This window comes from Antechinus flavipes, chromosome 4, assembly GCF_016432865.1.
Source record: "Antechinus flavipes isolate AdamAnt ecotype Samford, QLD, Australia chromosome 4, AdamAnt_v2, whole genome shotgun sequence".
Lineage (NCBI taxonomy): Eukaryota > Metazoa > Chordata > Mammalia > Dasyuromorphia > Dasyuridae > Antechinus > Antechinus flavipes.
Window position 1 is genome coordinate 181,767,718 of NC_067401.1, and position 17,620 is coordinate 181,785,337.

A 17,620-nucleotide genomic window follows, 5' to 3' on the forward strand; every position below is an offset into this window, starting at 1 on the left:
GTAAACTTTGAAGTGTAAAACAAGTCATTTCTATGTTAATGAAATGCCTGATACCCTTTCTCTGGTCTCAATCCTACCAAAGACCTTGGACAAAACAATCTCAAATTAGGAAAAGCCATCTCCCCAAATAAATGTGTTAATGTTTTACTTCAATAGGGCGAGACACAATCTTTTCCAAAATATTGGATTTCTTCCTGAACCACTCGGGTCAAGGATTGAAATGGGCTAGACAATGATCCAATGTTCTTCAGTGAGTAAACACATCCTTTCCTTTTTCTTTTGCTTTCTCCTCTTTTAACAAATGGGAGCTGGAATCCACCATTAGTTCTAGTAACTGCTTCCTTTGAGTCTAATAGAAAAGGCAAGTATAATTCACTTGAGTGAATTTTGCTGTCCGAATCTTAGTTACCAATCCTATATCCTACTTCCACGCTTTCCACAACGTTAAAACTGGCTTTGTCACTTAAAACACTTGGCAGGAATCCTCACAAGAACTTTTCCATATAGTTTGAAATTCGTCTACAAAAAGTTAAAACACAACATCTATTTCCTGTCTTTATAACACTGAGAATTTCTAAATTAGAAATAAATCTAGACTGTAAAATGCCCAGGGAGCATGATCTACCAAATTCAGAACCTTAGTAAAACAACTCTTTAAAGGAAAAGGTGATGGCCCTGAAAAGAGCCTTAGGAAAGATTGGAGGAAGGCGAAGGAAGGAAAAGAGGCAGTTATTTATTTTTTTTAAAGAAATCCTTAAACTCAACCACCGAAACCATATAGAGTGCGGCCCTGTCGTTTGAGCGCATACACCACGTCCATAGCAGTCACAGTCTTTCTCTTAGCGTGCTCAGTGTAAGTCACGGCATCCCGGATAACATTCTCCAAGAATACCTTGAGTACCCCGCGGGTTTCCTCATAGATCAGGCCTGAGATCCGCTTGACGCCGCCACGCCGAGCAAGACGACGGATGGCAGGCTTAGTAATGCCTTGGATGTTATCCCGCAACACCTTCCTATGCCGTTTGGCACCCCCTTTACCCAAACCTTTGCCTCCTTTACCGCGCCCAGACATGGCGAAAGAGAACACAAAGACAAAGGAAATAAAAGAAGCGAACACCAGCAAGAAGGCTTTATATAATATAGTGCGGACCTAATAGAAAACTGAAAGTGAGTTCGCAGAGGTGGGATAGCGGGGAAGAGGAGGGAAGAAGAGGGCATTGGAAACCTACTGCCTGCCGTCTCCGCCCCTTTTACTATTATTAGTCGTCCTAGAAAAAGTATAGGAAAAAATAAGCAATAGAATTCCACTACCGCAGCTCGTATTTTCCCCTTTAAAATGGTTTTTGCCGGAAAAAGGTCTTGATTGGTACTATATTCTAATCCTCATTTTTGCTTAACTTAGAGAAACGCTGAATATTTATTAGACCACTTCCAATGAAATGAAAATAATATCTTGTTTTTCAGACTTTCCAATATGCGGATTGTGACTGTAGACAAAACAACTAAGTAATTTAAATGATGCGTATGAAAAACAATGCATAATATTAACTTATATAGGTTTATACTGTGAAGAGCAGTTTAATGGTCATTTGATTTTACCTGTGTTTTTTACAGCAAAGGAGGAATTGATAGAAGGATTAGAAAATGTACAAAGTTGCAAAGTCCATTCAGGCAGGAATTTCATTGTATGTAAATTATGTAAAATTTTTGTCCATCTCCCAGTACCATGCTTTTCTTCCCATAGTATTCAGTGAATGTTTACCAAATTTGCTTGAAAACAAATTTTAAAATAAACTTATGCAATTTAGCTGAAAGATATTTTCCACTGTTAATTGATCAAAACAATCAAGCATTTTAAGTGGTAACTTATATAACCATCCAGTAGGCTCTGGAGACATAAAAGCAAAAACTAAATAGTCCACGTGATAAAGGAATTTACATTTTGTAGTGAGAGACAACATGTACACTTATAATTATATACAAAAATATTTGGAGAGCTGGCTTGAAGGAAAGCTACAGAACTCTACAGACAGCGGGGTGGATTCTCACACTTGAACAGCAAGGCCGGTTTGACGGAAATGAAAGGATGTAAAATATAAACCTGGATAAATAGTTTGGAGTCAGATTGTGAAAGGCTCTAAATGACAAAGAGAACACTATTTGATCTTAGAACATGAGTTCTTAATCTTTTTCATGTCATAATGTAATGCCGGAAAAACTGAGGCAAGATAGAGATTAGAGTTTTTAATATTTCATTTGAAAGGGACCAAATTACTTGGATCAAATGGATCCATAGTTTGGTCCCAGGGCTGAATGAGATTACCATCTCCAAGAATCCAATGACATATTTATACACAGTATCTAAACAAAGGCAGAGGGGTGGAGTCCACACTCTGGTAAGCAGGAATCTCCAGACAGGAAAAATGGTTCTGACAAGTTAGGGTGTAGGACCAGAAATTCTTTTTTTTTAATTATTATTTTTTATTATAGCTTTTTATTTACAAGTTATATGCATGGGTAATTTTACAACATTGACAATTGCCAAACCTTCTGTTCCAATTTTTCCCCTTCTTCCCTCACCCCATCCTCCAGATGGCAGGTTGACCAATACACGTTAAATATGTTAAAATATAAATTAAATACAATATTAGTATAATATACATGTCCAAACAGTTATTTTGCTGTATAAAAAGAACTGGATTTTGAAATAGTATACAATTAGCTTGTGAAGGAAATCAAAAATCAAAAAAAAAAAAAATCAGGACAAAAATAGAGGGATTGGGAATTCTATGTAGTGGTTCATAAGGACCATGAATTCTAACAAACTGGGAGTTAAGAAAGTGTCTGGCTAGAGACAGAAAATCTGGACTCCCCCTTTTTGAGTTTACACATTGGCAATTTATAACCTCTGAATTATACCAGTCTTAATGAAGTGGGGGGAGAGGGGTTTGCAACTAAGGAGATTGAGGCAGAACAATTAAGGAAACTGAGGCAGGACCAACTAGAGAAACTGAGGCAGAACAATTTAGGGAAACTGAGTCAGGAAAATTAGGGAAACTGAGTCAGAACAATAAAAGAGAACTATGGTACAACAATAGATCCCTTTGATAGTATCTTAAAAATCATGAACCTTTTCTCAGAATATTTTTAAATACATAAATTAGGAGAAGAGGAATAAGCATTAACAAAAAAAACAATTTATGTGTTAAGTGCTTTTATAATTATTATTTCATTTGATCCTCATAACAACCTTTCTAAGTAGGCATTATTATTATCCCATTTTACAGTTGAGACAACTGAATTAAAGGTTTTGTAATTAGCCCAAGGTCATACAAATCATAAATCTGGGAAGCTGGATTTTAACTCAGGTGATCCTGATTTAAAGCCCAGTGCTCTATCTACTGCACCACCAGCTGCTTCTAAAGTACATAGCATTACAAAGGAAACCAAGTATATTGAAATATACTTAGTAATGAATATGTATAACATACATATATTTATTAAAGTTCATGGATCCTAATTAAGAATCCCTGTTTGAAATGCAATGGAAGGAACTAATGGAGGTTATTCTGAGTGACAGACCTACACTTTGGGCATATCACTTTGGCAGTTGTGCAGAAGATCAATTGAAGGTGAGAAAGATTGAAAGCAGAATGAACAATCAGTTATATGTTGCAATAATCAAACAAAGAATGATAAAAATCTATACTTAGCTTGTAGTAATGTGAATAAAGAAGAAAAGAAATGTTGTGGGATAATATCTTCAGGAAAGAGCAACTAATAAGATGGTAAGGGAGAATAATAAATTAAGATTGATTTTTATGTTTTCAATTTGGGTGGCTAAAACTGTGGGTGGCTAAAAGGTTGTGGTGCCCTGTACAAAAAAAAAAAAAAAAAAAAAAAAAAGAGTTCAGGAAAAAGGATGCATGGCTGTAAGAGAAAAAGAATTCTTTTTGGAACTTGTTGAATTTGAAAACTGTATAGGACTCTCAGATTGAAATATCCAATATGGGACTATAGCTTAGGTGAAAAACTAAACCTGGATAAATTTATATGGGAATCTGCATAGAGATGATAATTGAATTCATAGGAGTTGATAAGATCACCATAAGAGTGCCAAGCACAGAGCCATAGGGTACAGTCACAGTTTGGGAATATGGTACAAATGATGACTAAGCAAAGGAAACTGAGAGCGAGGAGTCACAGCTAAAGGAGAATTAAGTGAAAATGTATTGATAAAAACCCAGAGAGGAGAGAAAATCCAATAGGAAAGAGTGATAGTGTCAAATGATAGCTAGCAGTTGATCACTACAAGGATTGAGAAAGACCACTTACCTGAATAATGAAGAGATTGTTCATTTTGGAGAGAATAGTTTTAGTTGAAACTGAGAAAGAAGCTAGACTAACTAGCCAGGAAGAGAAAGTATACCAAAGGATACCAATGGACCTTTTTCTAGAGTTTGGCTGTGAAAGTGGATGATAATAACTTAAAAAGTGAAGATTTTTAAAAAAGGGGGAAATCCAGATGTTTTATAGACATCAGGAAATGAGACAAGAGAAGGGGTTAATTATTGTGGTAATAGTAAGAAACTAGAAGGAATGCTTTCAAGTACAAATATAAGAATTGGCCTTAGTGAGGCAAAGCAATTTCTACCTCAGAAAAATAGGTGTAAAGAACTAGAGAATACAGGAAATCTTTTTTTTTTTTTTAATTTTTATTTAATAATTACTTCATATTGACACTCGTTTCTGTTCCGATTTTTTTTTCCCTCCCTCCCTCCACCCCCTCCCCTAGATGGCAAGCAGTCCTTTATATGTTGGATATGTTGCAGTATATCCTAGATACAATACATGTTTGCAGAACCGAACAGTTCTCTCAGCCATGAACAATTAATTCCAGAATTTATCAATTGAAACTCAGGTCTCTTTGTCAAAAAAATCCACTTCCATCAAAATATATCCTCATACAATATCGTTGTCGAAGTGTATAATGATCTCCTGGTTCTGCTCATTTCACTTAGCATCAGTTCATGTAAGTCTCGCCAGTCCTCTCTGTATTCATCCTGCTGGTCATTTCTTACAGAACAATAATATTCCATAACATTCATATACCAGAATTTACCCAGCCATTCTCCAATTGATGGGCATCCATTCATTTTCCAGTTTCTAGCCACTACAAACAGGGCTGCTACAAACATTTTGGCACATACAGGTCCCTTTCCCTTCTTTAGTATTTCTTTGGGATATAAGCCCAGTAGAAACACTGCTGGATCAAAGGGTATGCACAATTTGATAATTTTTTGGGCATAATTCCAGATTGCTCTCCAGAATGGTTGGATTCGTTCACAACTCCACCAACAATGCATTAGTGTCCCAGTTTTCCCGCATCCCCTCCAACATTCATCATTATTTTTTCCTGTCATCTTAGCCAATCTGACAGGTGTGTAGTGGTATCTCAGAGTTGTCTTAATTTGCATTTCTCTGATCAATAATGATTTGGAACACTCTTTCATATGAGTGGTAATAGTTTCAATTTCATCCTCTGAAAATTGTCTGTTCATATCCTTTGACCATTTATCAATTGGAGAATGCCTTGATTTCTTATAAATTTGAGTCAGTTCTTTATATAGAATACAGGAAATCTTAAAGAATTTTTAGGAAAGGATAAAAGGACAGAGAACCTCAGCAAATGGTTTCTCTTTTCTCAGTAAAATATTTGGTGAAGTCCTCTATAGAGAAGATGGTAAGATAATGGATTGTGAGAGAAGTTATAGGAAAAGAATCTGCTTCAAAAAAACATTTAGTTTCAACTGAGATACAGACTCACTATAACATTCGTTCATCTGTCATCCAATTCTCCTTCTAGCTAAATGATAGACTCAAATACCTTCTTTTTCAAATATACATACATCATCTAGATATTTTTATTACAAATATTTCATTCAAATCATCATTCATAATATGTTTAGCCTATTTACTATATCCATCATATTTCTTCATTGACCTTGGTACTATATACAATGTTAAATCCATAAATTAGATGCTTTGTAATTGACAGCTACATAAGCATTATCTGAAAAGACTGGGGACTTTAGGGAACAGGTACCTGAAGATCCCAAATTTCTATTATTGTTTTCTCTTTCTCTAGTTCAATTCTGAACTAAGCTCATTGCTTCCCTGTTATTTCTACATGGAATATATTTTCTGATGAAACATCCAATTACAAGATATTGTTTTATGATCAAGAGAGATTATTCATCCACTTAATTTTTACTATTCAGATTATCCAACAAAACTTTTTTGAATGGTTTTGGAACTCATTAAGGAGATTATTTAGTATTATATTATAATGCAATCAGCACCATATCATCTGCAAACCCAAATATCTATAAGACCTCATCATCTACTAGAAAATTGCTCTTCCATTTAGATTCTGTGCTAGACATCTTCCTTGACATTGGAAACACCTTTGCGGGACTGCTGCACAAAGTCATTTCTATTGTCGCATCTTTCAAGAAATCTTTTATGACATTAACACAAATATAGGTAACTAATAAAAGCATGTTCTCCTAAAAAACAAGAGGAACTAATATAGATCATTTTGTTTTTCTCTTTGATAGAAACTGGAAGAAATGTGTTGACCCAGAGCTACTAAAATGTCCAAGATACAGAGAAAAACCTTAAAGCATATAGCCAGACACGACATAGACAGAACCAAGTTTAGCCTAATTTAAATCCTACTTAGGATTTCATAAGGGACTCGTGGAATTGTTCCCAATTTTTATTATAGGAGCACGCCAAAATGAAGAGAATCCATTGATGTTTTAGTTCCTGGATGTTAATAACCTAATAAAAACCAATTTCAGACACTAATTAGCTGTGTGACCCTGAGCAAGTCACTAAACTTTTGTCTGTTTAAATTTCCTCATCAATAATAATAGGCATAATAAGAGGACCTGCCTGTTATGGAAAATAAAATAATGTTTATGAAATGCTTTGCAAACTTAAAATAATACAAAATGTTTATCACCATCACTTATATTCAAGAGTTAATGTCTTGTTTATTCAAGAATTAATAACTTGTTTGAGTACTCATATTAGTAAACTGTGGTAATTGTTATTTTTATTTCTGTAGTAGAAACAATTAAAAGTAGCAATCCAAAATTCTTATGATACTATATTGGTATTAGTTTGCATCAAAATTTATTCCAGCAAATGATTTTTCAGTGAGCTTCCCCTTTGGCTGGTGAATTTTCTGCTTTATTATACAGAAATATATTCTTATTGTAGTTTTTATTTTAGGACTTCTAATTGTGTGACAATTAAGAAAACAAAACCAGGCTCTTCTTACTTATATCTATAATACCAGAGAAACTGAGGCAAGTAGAGATTGGGTTTTTAATTTTAATGTGGAGAGTGTAAACTAGCTGACTGAATGGAACTATAATCCAAAGCATTCAGTGCAGATAAACAGAGGCAGAGAGCTTATATAGAGTTTTAGCTAACTAGGATTTGCAAACAGAATACAAAACTTGAATATACAATTTTATCCTAAAAGCTGCTAACTTTAGGGGAAACAGGCACATAAGGGAGGCAAGGATACTAGGAGAACAAACAAGCCATAACTGCAGAAAAGGATCAAAACTTAAGCCTGACAAGATAGGGGTCAAGATTAGAAGTTCAAGGACTGGAGATAGCAAGACCTGAGGCAATAGTGAAAAGGAAGAGGAATTATCCTACAAGGATCTAGATAATGCACCTGGACATTTATGACACAATGGTATGTAAGGTGGGGTTGGAGCTTAAAGGTTTTCCTGGGTTCTTTTCTAAACTCAGTTTCCCCAGTCCTTATTGCAAGGAAAGGGAGGTAGCTATGGCTTATTATCCAGGGCTTAACATACCTTTTTGTTCTTATGTTTCTTCTTGAATTTAAAAAGATTTTCATTTAATGCCATACATAAAAGTTGTACAGTAATAGATTTATGAATAAATTGTATACAGATACATAAAATTGCCTAAACATATACTTTATTTTATATCATCTCAATCTGTGTCTTCCCATTAATTTACCATAGAAGATTTGTCCAATATGGTAAAAGCCTCTCTCTAGATAATTTAAAGATTATATGGGTACCATTGTATCAGTCTAACAGGCCATCTTATTTCTTCTTTACATGACTGAAACACTTCTTTTTTATCAATTAGACATCTCCTTGATAATAGTTTATGTAATGCTTATGATTATACTCCACATTTGTCCAACTCTTCACTGCAAATATGCTGTAGCCTATTTATGTTGTATGTCCCCCTGTCCATTGTATTCAGGTCACTGATAATTTTGAATTTTCAAGCATTGTTGTATTGAATAATTCACAACCATCTAACACAAGATATTGGTATGGGGGGGGGGGAAGGTAGGGGAAGATAGACTTTCCTTTCAAGAAGCATCTTGGTAACACTGAAATGCATAGTTTCCCACATATGATATCTTCTTCCTTATAATTCTGGGTTAATCTCATTGTTTGTAAAATAACTTTCAAAATACCTCAATGCGTTATCCATTCAACTTTATGTTGTACTTTATACAACAAGCATTCTTCTTCCATTTGTATTGATTTTTCCCTTTGTTTACATATTCATTTTCAAATGGTCACAGATTTCACTGAGGAGGTTCAAAGGAATTTCTAAGGCTTGAGGAAGTAAGCACATTATCATCAACCAACAGAAGCATCTGAAGGACTATAAAGAATTCTCCTTCCCTTTGGATTTTTGAAGTTCATCTTCTATGGCTGATTTTAACACCTTTTATCCTTGCACCAGGAGTAAATCTTGAGAACCTGACCAAGTTAAAGGATCAGACCACTCTTTGGGAGTTGAACTAAGTTTCCTAGATGAGGTACCAAATCTATATTGATTGAATCCTGGCAGTGGAGAAGATTTTATTTTGTCAGGATAATATCCTTTTTTATCTGCAGCTCAAATCTACAATACTTGGACTATTCAAATAAAAACTCCTTGAGAACTGGGAGCATTTTTGTTTTCCTGTGTATCCCCTGCATTTAGCAGAGTGACTGATACATAAATGCTTAATAAATGTTTGTTGATTAAGCAACAAAGATATCATCAAAGTCTTTAGCACCAGTCCAGAAGATTTTATAATGCTGGAGAAACTGAGGCAAGACAGATTAGATTTGTAATATTTTAATAGTGGGGAATTTGGGCTAGTGATCGAACAGGTCTCATGTCCAAAAGATCTCCGACATCTAGCTGGATGAATGGGACTTTTGTCTCAAAGCATTCAGCCATGAACAATTAATTCCAGAAACTTTTATAGCCATCTATCAGGGAAACAAAGGCAAGAGGGGAGGGGAGAACACTGGGTGAATGAACAAGCCATAATTTCAGGAAGGATCATAACTTTAGTTCTGACAGATTGAAGGTCAAAGAGGTTGGGAGCAAAAGACAGAAAGTCTGGGGTAAGTGAATACTTCCATCTGGAATTTTATGACTCACTGGAATGTGAGCTTAATGGGGTAAGGAAAAAGGGTGGGGGGGCCATAATGTTTTATTCAGGATATAGCATAACAAGGAAACTGAGGTATTACAATTAAGGGAAACTGAGGAAGGGAAACTGAGGTATTACAATATAATGAGTTTAGAACTCTAGTTTAAACTTATCTTTGTTCCTCTGTCTTGGTTTACTCCTGGTTATTCTTCTACACAAACAACTAAAAATAATCTTTGTGCCTTAATTTTTCATCTAACAAGAGATTGTTGTATGATTTTAACATATAAATGAGTGATATCTTACTGAAGTATTGCCTTTAAGACTGCATTTTGCTCTGCCTGGTAGGTAGATGGAATGTGGATACAGCATCAGGCCTGGAGTTAGATTAAGTTCAGATACAGTCTGAGACACTTTCTAGCTGTGTAACCCTGGGTTAAATATCCTGAGGCAAACACTTAACTGTTTACCTCAATGTCCTCAACTGTAAATTGAGCTGAAGAAGGAAATGGCAAACAATTTCAGTATCTTTGCTAAATGGGGTCGCAACATGAAATAAGACTGAACAACAACAAATTTACTGAGTGAAATCTTTTGCAATAATGAATGAATAATAAATGGAATCAAGTACTCTATGGATTTGAGTTGGTTATATAGAGGTAAAGATAAAGCCTTTTGGAGAAAAATTTTATGCAAGCTTAACTGTTCCCTTCTCATATATATCTTCATTGAAGATACCTTGAATGTGAGAGATCATTCTCTTAGAAATAAGGAGTTGCCCTTGCTTGGGAGGGAGGGGCAGAGGGCTAAATAATACTTCTTTTTGTTTTCCCCAAAATATCCCATATCTTCCCCTTCTTTCAGGGGTCATAAAAATCAATCTCGATGTTTTCCAAATTATCATCTCAGAAATATCTTCTTCTTCTTTTTTTTTTTAGAATATATTTTCTTAAACACCATTTTTATTTCTTATAATATAGCAAGTATGGGGACATTAGAATCTACCAAAGAGGTTATTTCTACTGCCATAGATGGTAAGTATCTTATCAAAATATTGCCAGATTTCTTCTACTTCTTATCAATTTCTTATCATCCCAGTCTTTTGTTTTGGGGATAATCTGGCTAATATGAATTTAAGATCTGAATTTCTGTACACTTTCATTTTGACCTCCACTATTTTTGTTGTTATATTGTGCCACAGTTTCCTTTTAATGTTCTGCCTCAGTTTCCCTAAATTGTCCTGCCTCAGTTCCTTGAATTGTTTTGATTCAATTCCCCTGATTGCAACTCTCCTCCTGACCATTAGGACTGAAATAATTAGGGTTATAGAGATCTGTCCACTCTGGCATTCCAAAAGATAAAACTCCAGATGTCTTATCTCAGATACCTATTTGGCATCCTCTACCTCTATCTCTCCAGACTCCCAAATTGTAAAAATTTATGGTCTTCATTCCCCACCCTGTCAGAACTGGATTGATGGTCTGTCCCTGGAAATTCCCGCTCTCAGTGTTTGTATGTAATGCCGGAGAAACTGAGGCAAGATCTAAAGATTAGAGAGTTTTTAATAATTTATTTGAAAGTGAGAGATTGTGCTGGGGGCATGATGCCCCCAGGGCTGATGTCCAAAGCATCCAGCTAACAATGTGAGTTCTCAGTTGACATATATATACACACATGGCTCAGCTACAGGGGTAGACTGAGGCAGAGACCAAGCCAGAGCACTGGGAATGGGAAAAGATTGGACTATCAATCTGGTTCCCATAGGGTAGGGGGAGTCACTGAACATAAAGAAGAACAATGACAGGATAGGGGGTAGGACCATAAATTCTTGATGACAGAAGGAGTTAGGAGCCAGGAAGTTTGAACTCCCCCTTATCCTGAGTCTCACATTGACAATTTATAACCTCAGGCAAGTAGCCTGAGTTATATCAATCAGTCTTAATAAATTGGAGGGGGTAGGGGGATTGCAACTAAGAGATTGAGGCAGAGCAATTAAGGAAATTGAGTCAGGACAATAAAAGGGAACTGTGGCACAAAAGGACTCCACCCCTTGCCTTTGTCTAATCTGATATCTGGAGCCATGTATAAATCATTAGTCTCACATTCCATGCTGATGCTGAATGCTTTAAGACATCAGCCCTGGGACCAAAATAGATTATTTGGTCCCAGACAATCTCTCCCTCTTAGAAACTCAAATAAAATATTAAAAACTCTCTAATCTCTATCTTGCCTCAGTTTCTCTGGCATTACAGTTAAATATGGTAAGGTTACCTATAATCTTTCAGGATAGTCAATTTAAAAAAATTATCACAAATTAGAAAAATCATGAACAAACATGAAAATTGCCAGTTATTCAGAAAGTAAGAATGCCATGTGAAATTAAAATTTTCTTACCTCGTTTTTAAAACAAGATTTGTAGTTTGTTTTTTTAAAGATTTTAAATTTATCATGGCAATATAAACATTGCCCTATTTGTCTGTGTCCCTTTCCAAAATTCCTTCTGATCTCTTCTATTTTTGTTTAAAGAATATATATTAACCTTTATTTTTACATCACCTAATCACTTTTGCATTATGAACCTATTTCACATAACAAATAATTTTTTTTCAAAGAATTAAGAGGAAACAGAAAAAAAATCAGCATAACACATCAATACATCAAAAACTGATATTTTATGCAATTTTTCCACACAAACTCACCCCTAGCTCCCTTCTCTGCAAAGTATTGAGAAGTATTGTTTTCTCATATCTCTTGTTATTAGAGAACTTTGTTCTTAAAAAATCTCCAATTTTTTAAATTGTTTTTACTTATTGTTGCTTCTATTTATATTGTAATCGTGTAGACTATTTGCTAGCCTCTGCTAATTTCACTTTTTATCAGTTCTCGGACTTCTACATATTCCCAAATATTTCATTAATCCCTAATTTCTTTTTCACAGCATCATCATTTTTTAAATATCCTTCCAAACTCTTCCTCTATCAAATAAAAAGTCCTAAATAATAAGCATAATCAAGCTAAGAAACTTTGTATTGTATTAATCATGTCTGAATCAATCTATTAATCATGTATTAATCATACATTTTCTGGTGTGAAAATGTATGCCTCAGACACTATGAACTTCATTTTCCTTAACATTTTTTAAATTAGTTTTTGAGATAATTTTTTTCCTCATTATATAGATTACTTTACATTCATCGAACTGTAAAGAATTATGAGAGTTGCTCCAGTGTTATTTTATTTTAATAAGTTCTCTTTTGTTTTTTCAAGTGTACTTAATGGCCTATTTGTTTTAGAAAGGTTTGAAAAAAACAAGATGGTGATTTTGTAATAATCATTTCATGATCACCAACAGGTGAAGAACTCTGTCCTTCTACAATAGTCAAAGTAGTAGCCAACAGGTTCAGCTACTGCTTTGACTATTGTAGCAGAAGGACAGTTTCTATGGTCACCTTCTAGAAGCCTTGGGCTTTGCCAACTATCCAGAATACTCCTCTATCTATTGTCTTTATTAGATTATATGTTCTTTGAAAAAAAGGATTATCTTTTGTATTTCAACGCTCAGCAAAGTACTCATCACATGGTAAGCATGTAATAAATATTGCAGATCTTCCTGACCCTGGCTGGTGTCCTATCCCCTACACCATTAAGCAGCCCTGGTACTCTTATGAGCTATCTTCCTAGTGAGCACTGCAAGGCAAGACAAACAAGTGTCACCTGAAATTATACTTCCTGCTTCGGAATGAAATAATTTCCACTAATTCCTTCATTTTGTTCACTGAAAGGAATTATGGAGTCATTCTTTAACTTAGAGGCTATTTTCGTATGTTTTCTGGGTTTTTATAAGGATTTGGAAGAATATATACTAAAGAATGTAAATATTGATATGGTTTCAGTTTCTCCAATAATATATTAATTCCTTGGTCAGGAATAATAATAATTACATTTACACAGTACTTTAAAGATTGTAAATGCCTCTCACATTTGGAATAGCAATAGCTAAGTTGACATTTAAAGAGAAGTCTAAAATCTGTGATAATTAAACTCTCAGAATCCTTTTTCTACCACTGTTTCCATGAGTGGTGAAAGCATGAATACTCATCTCAAAATCTATCAGCAGCTGTAGCTATAGCTATATCTACATTAATATCTTTATCTGTGGTTCAGTTGTTCAGTCATTTTTTCAGTCATATACCCCTATGTGGGATTTTTTTGGGGGGTAAAAATATTGGAGTGGTTTGCCATTTTCTTCTCCAACTCATTTCACAGATGAGGAAACCAGAGCAAAGAGGATTAAGTAACTTATCCAGTATCACACATCTAGTAATTATCTGAGGCCAGATTTGAACAGATTAAATAAAGATGAGTTCCTGACTCCAGGTCTGGCACTCTATCCACTTTGCCACCTAAATAATCTTTGTAGTGGGAGAAGCCTTCAACTTAGAAGAAGAAAAAAAAAAAACTTTGGCAGAAACCTTATAATAAAATCCCCTATTTTTGTTTTTTGATAATGATAATTATCAAACAATATGAGGTTCACATAAAAACACAATGATCACCTTGAGATGATGAGAGTACAACTTGAGAAACTGATTATATCATAGTAGGCTACATTTTTGAAATTTTTCATGGCTACCTTACATGAATTATTAAAATCAAGATCATTTTATTTTTAGAAACACAAATTAAGATCCATGGAATTTAGGAATAGAACAAGTTAAACCTTGTATTTGTAAGACATTTTTGCCTACTAACATCCACTATGTAATCTATAACTATCATTTCTATACCTTGATTGATCTGTCATCTAGTCTATGTGAATATTTCTACCAATGGTTCAGAATTCAATCACTTTGCCTTCTCATCCTGTACAACCTTTGTTCATATCCTCCTTTAAATTTCCTACATAGGATCTACCCCATCTATTGAGATCTCTTTATATCTCTTGGCATTGTAAAAGTAATTAGTAAAGCATTTGGCTGCTATCCACTGCTTGTGCTTTGTATCCTTTGATGATGCTATGTAATATGCCCATCTTCTTTTCTGGCCTTATATAACTTGGATGACACCATTTATACCACTTTTTCTTCTTCGTTCCTCATTGGTAATGTATTTCAACCCACTCATATTTATTCTGCAGCTTTCCTTTTCCCTTTGAATAATACAAAAATTTAATTCTTCAGAGACAGCTTGTCCTGAGTAACAGCTATGCCATCACCAAAAGCATACTCATGTCAAATAAATGTTGTTATTTAAAAAAGAGAGAGAGAGATTTGCTTTAAAATAATGTTGTTCTAGGATCCTATGGTTATTACTATTGAGAGGCATAAAGCATGGAGAGAAGTCAGGCAAGCACCAAACAAGCATTTATTAAATGTCCCAGGCATTGTGCTAAGTACTCAGGATATAAATTTTAAAATGAAGCAATCTCTCCGAGGGAAGCAGAATGTGTGGAAAGGAAACTAGACTTGGATCTTAGAAAGATGTGAATTTGAATCTACTCCCAGATATTTCACTAGTAAGGTGATCACTTTGACACCTGGACAAATCACTTTAATACCTCTGTGCTTTATAGTTTCCTCAACTATAAAATGAGTAAATTAGACTGGATACTATCCATCTATCCTCTCTAACCCTAAATCTATGATTCTATATATACCTGTAAGCAAATCTGAAGTAATTTGAGCAAAGGGACACTAGCATTTGTAAGAAAGAAAGAGATTTTGGGAAGGGCCCTTGAAGAGGAAGTTACCACCTACCTCAGCTTTGAAAGAAACTAAACAGGCAAATGTGAAAAGGATAGGCATTGAGGAGAGAGGGAATGTCAGGCGGGGCAAATGTATAGAGATAGGATATAGAATGAAAAACTGAAAGTGGGCATGTTGGTTAAAAACACTGGAAGGAGAATCATGAGTAATAAACCTAGAAAGGTAATCTGGAATCAGACTGTGAAGTACTTTATGACAAAAAGGAATTTTGTATTCTATCCTAAAGGCAATAAAGAGTCAATGGAATTTTTTGAGCACAGAAATGATCAAAGTTTGTTTTAAGTATAACACTTTAGTAGCTATGTAGAACATGCACAGGGAGATTCTAAAGGGAAGAAGAACAATTATGAAGTATTGCAATAGTACAGGCAAGAAATAATGAGCTAAGGTGGTGGATATATGAGTAGGAAAAAAAGTATGAAAAAGATGATAAAGAGATTATATCTACAAGACTTAGAAACTAAGTACATATATGGAAGTGAGCATAATGTAAAGTTTTAGATAATTTTCAGGTTGGAAACCTAGATTACTAGAAGAATGGTGATACCACTGACATAAATACGGAATTTATGAGGTAATGAGGAAGAAAAGATAATGAGTTATTTAGGATACCTTAAGTAATTTCAAAATGTCCAATATGAAGATGATGCTAAACTGGAGCTCAGAAGAAAGCCCCATGAATGCTCTTTACTACAGATGAATAACAAATGGATGATACATTCCTTCTAGATGGTGAATTCCCCTAAATGCTTATGTTTTTAGAAGAAAATGTGTTAACTGTATCAAGTCAGGAGCAATGCAAAGTCCCCATAGTCATTTTACAGGTGTTCTATCTAATTATCTACATAGGGAGAAAAAACTAAGTGAATGAAGTATAGCTATTTCCCAGATTAGTATATGGTTACATGGGACCATAAGACAAGTCTATCCACACATATATATTGTATAAACGTTAATGATGAATAGGGAATTAGAATCAAAATTGAATAAGAGGAAAAGCAGAATGGATTACATTTGAGAGAATACATAGTGTTTTTAATCTAATACATGCTTTAAAAAAAAACTACCAAACATTTATGCCACTTTTAAAATTAAAATTAGTTAAATTAATGAGTGCATGTTGAGGTTCATACTCCCTATCAGGAATTTTATGATTTCATGTCAATGAGGTTGCTTATACAGTGATATTCCCTCAAAAGAAAGCATTTATCAGTCATCTTAAAAGTAATGTGGAGACATCTATATAAGGAAAGAACTCCAAGGGCCTGACATTCTGGGAATTTTCCTGGATGCTTAACATGACTTATTATTTTAAATAGAAATTAAATAATTTTAATTATTTTGAAAAGCATATACATGGATACCCCAGGCCCACTGACCTCATAGATATAATTTCAGGCAGCATGCCTTACTAAATATGTGAAAGAATCTTTCATATATTCTCACCACCATGCAAAATTTTGCCAACAAATATTTTTTGAATTGACAGTTTTTCTTTGAAAAAGTTTCAAGATCCATTTGCTTATTACATAATCACAATGCTAGGTGCTGTGGATTCAAAAAAGAAAAATCCAAGGCTTCAAACTTCAATGAGTTTACATTCTCTTACAGGAAACAGTAAGAAACATGTAAATATGTACAAAATTTTAAAAGGTAATTTGGAGGGGCAGGTAGTACTTGAGAGGTGGATATCAGAATCCTCCTACATATCATGTAGGAGGTAATATTTTGAAGAAAGCTAAAGATTCTAAATCAGAAATGACGAAGAAATACAGATATGGCAAGAAATTGGAAATAAATGTTTTGTTTAAGAGGAACTTACAAAAGAAGAGTAGTTAGGGGCACAAAGCGTACAATAGAGAGTACCATATAATAAGGGTGGAAAGGTAGGTTGGAGTGAAATTATGAAGTATTTATTATGCCTGAGGAGTTTGGAAGCTAATAAAAAGCAACTATATGATAAACATGAGATCATTTCATATTATCTTAATTGAAATGGTTTTAATATTCGTGTTAATGATTTATATTTTTCATTGACAATTCTCTATCATTTACATTATTTGTGTTCACAAAAACATAGTTTAATGTCATTTAGTGTCACATTGTTTTAGTCTTCCCATCTTGCAATATCTATAAACAATCATTATATGAAAATAAAGGCAAATCAGAATATTTCCACGAGCGAAAATAATACATAATTTACTTTCATTAATACTTTAGCTTCTACCTTTTTCCAGACCTTATGTTTTCCTTTTCCCCCAGAACATTTTTATAACTACTATCTCTGCAAATTTAGACTAGTGTCGAGGTTAGTATTCCCAGGAATCTTTCACCTTCTGATACATGTGAA

The 17,620-nt window shown here is 34.3% G+C and overlaps 1 protein-coding gene across 1 annotated transcript in view; it reads right to left on the minus strand.

The window, feature by feature from the left end:
* Nucleotides 1-653: 653 nt before the first annotated feature.
* LOC127560821 (histone H3-like) overlaps nucleotides 654-17,620 on the minus strand; it is a 35,177-nt gene continuing 18,210 nt past the window's right edge. The window contains exon 2 of the mRNA XM_051995698.1: nucleotides 654-1,091. Coding sequence (XP_051851658.1) covers nucleotides 761-1,091 — 331 coding nt within the window. The 3' untranslated portion in view covers nucleotides 654-760. The remainder of the gene's footprint in view (nucleotides 1,092-17,620) is intronic.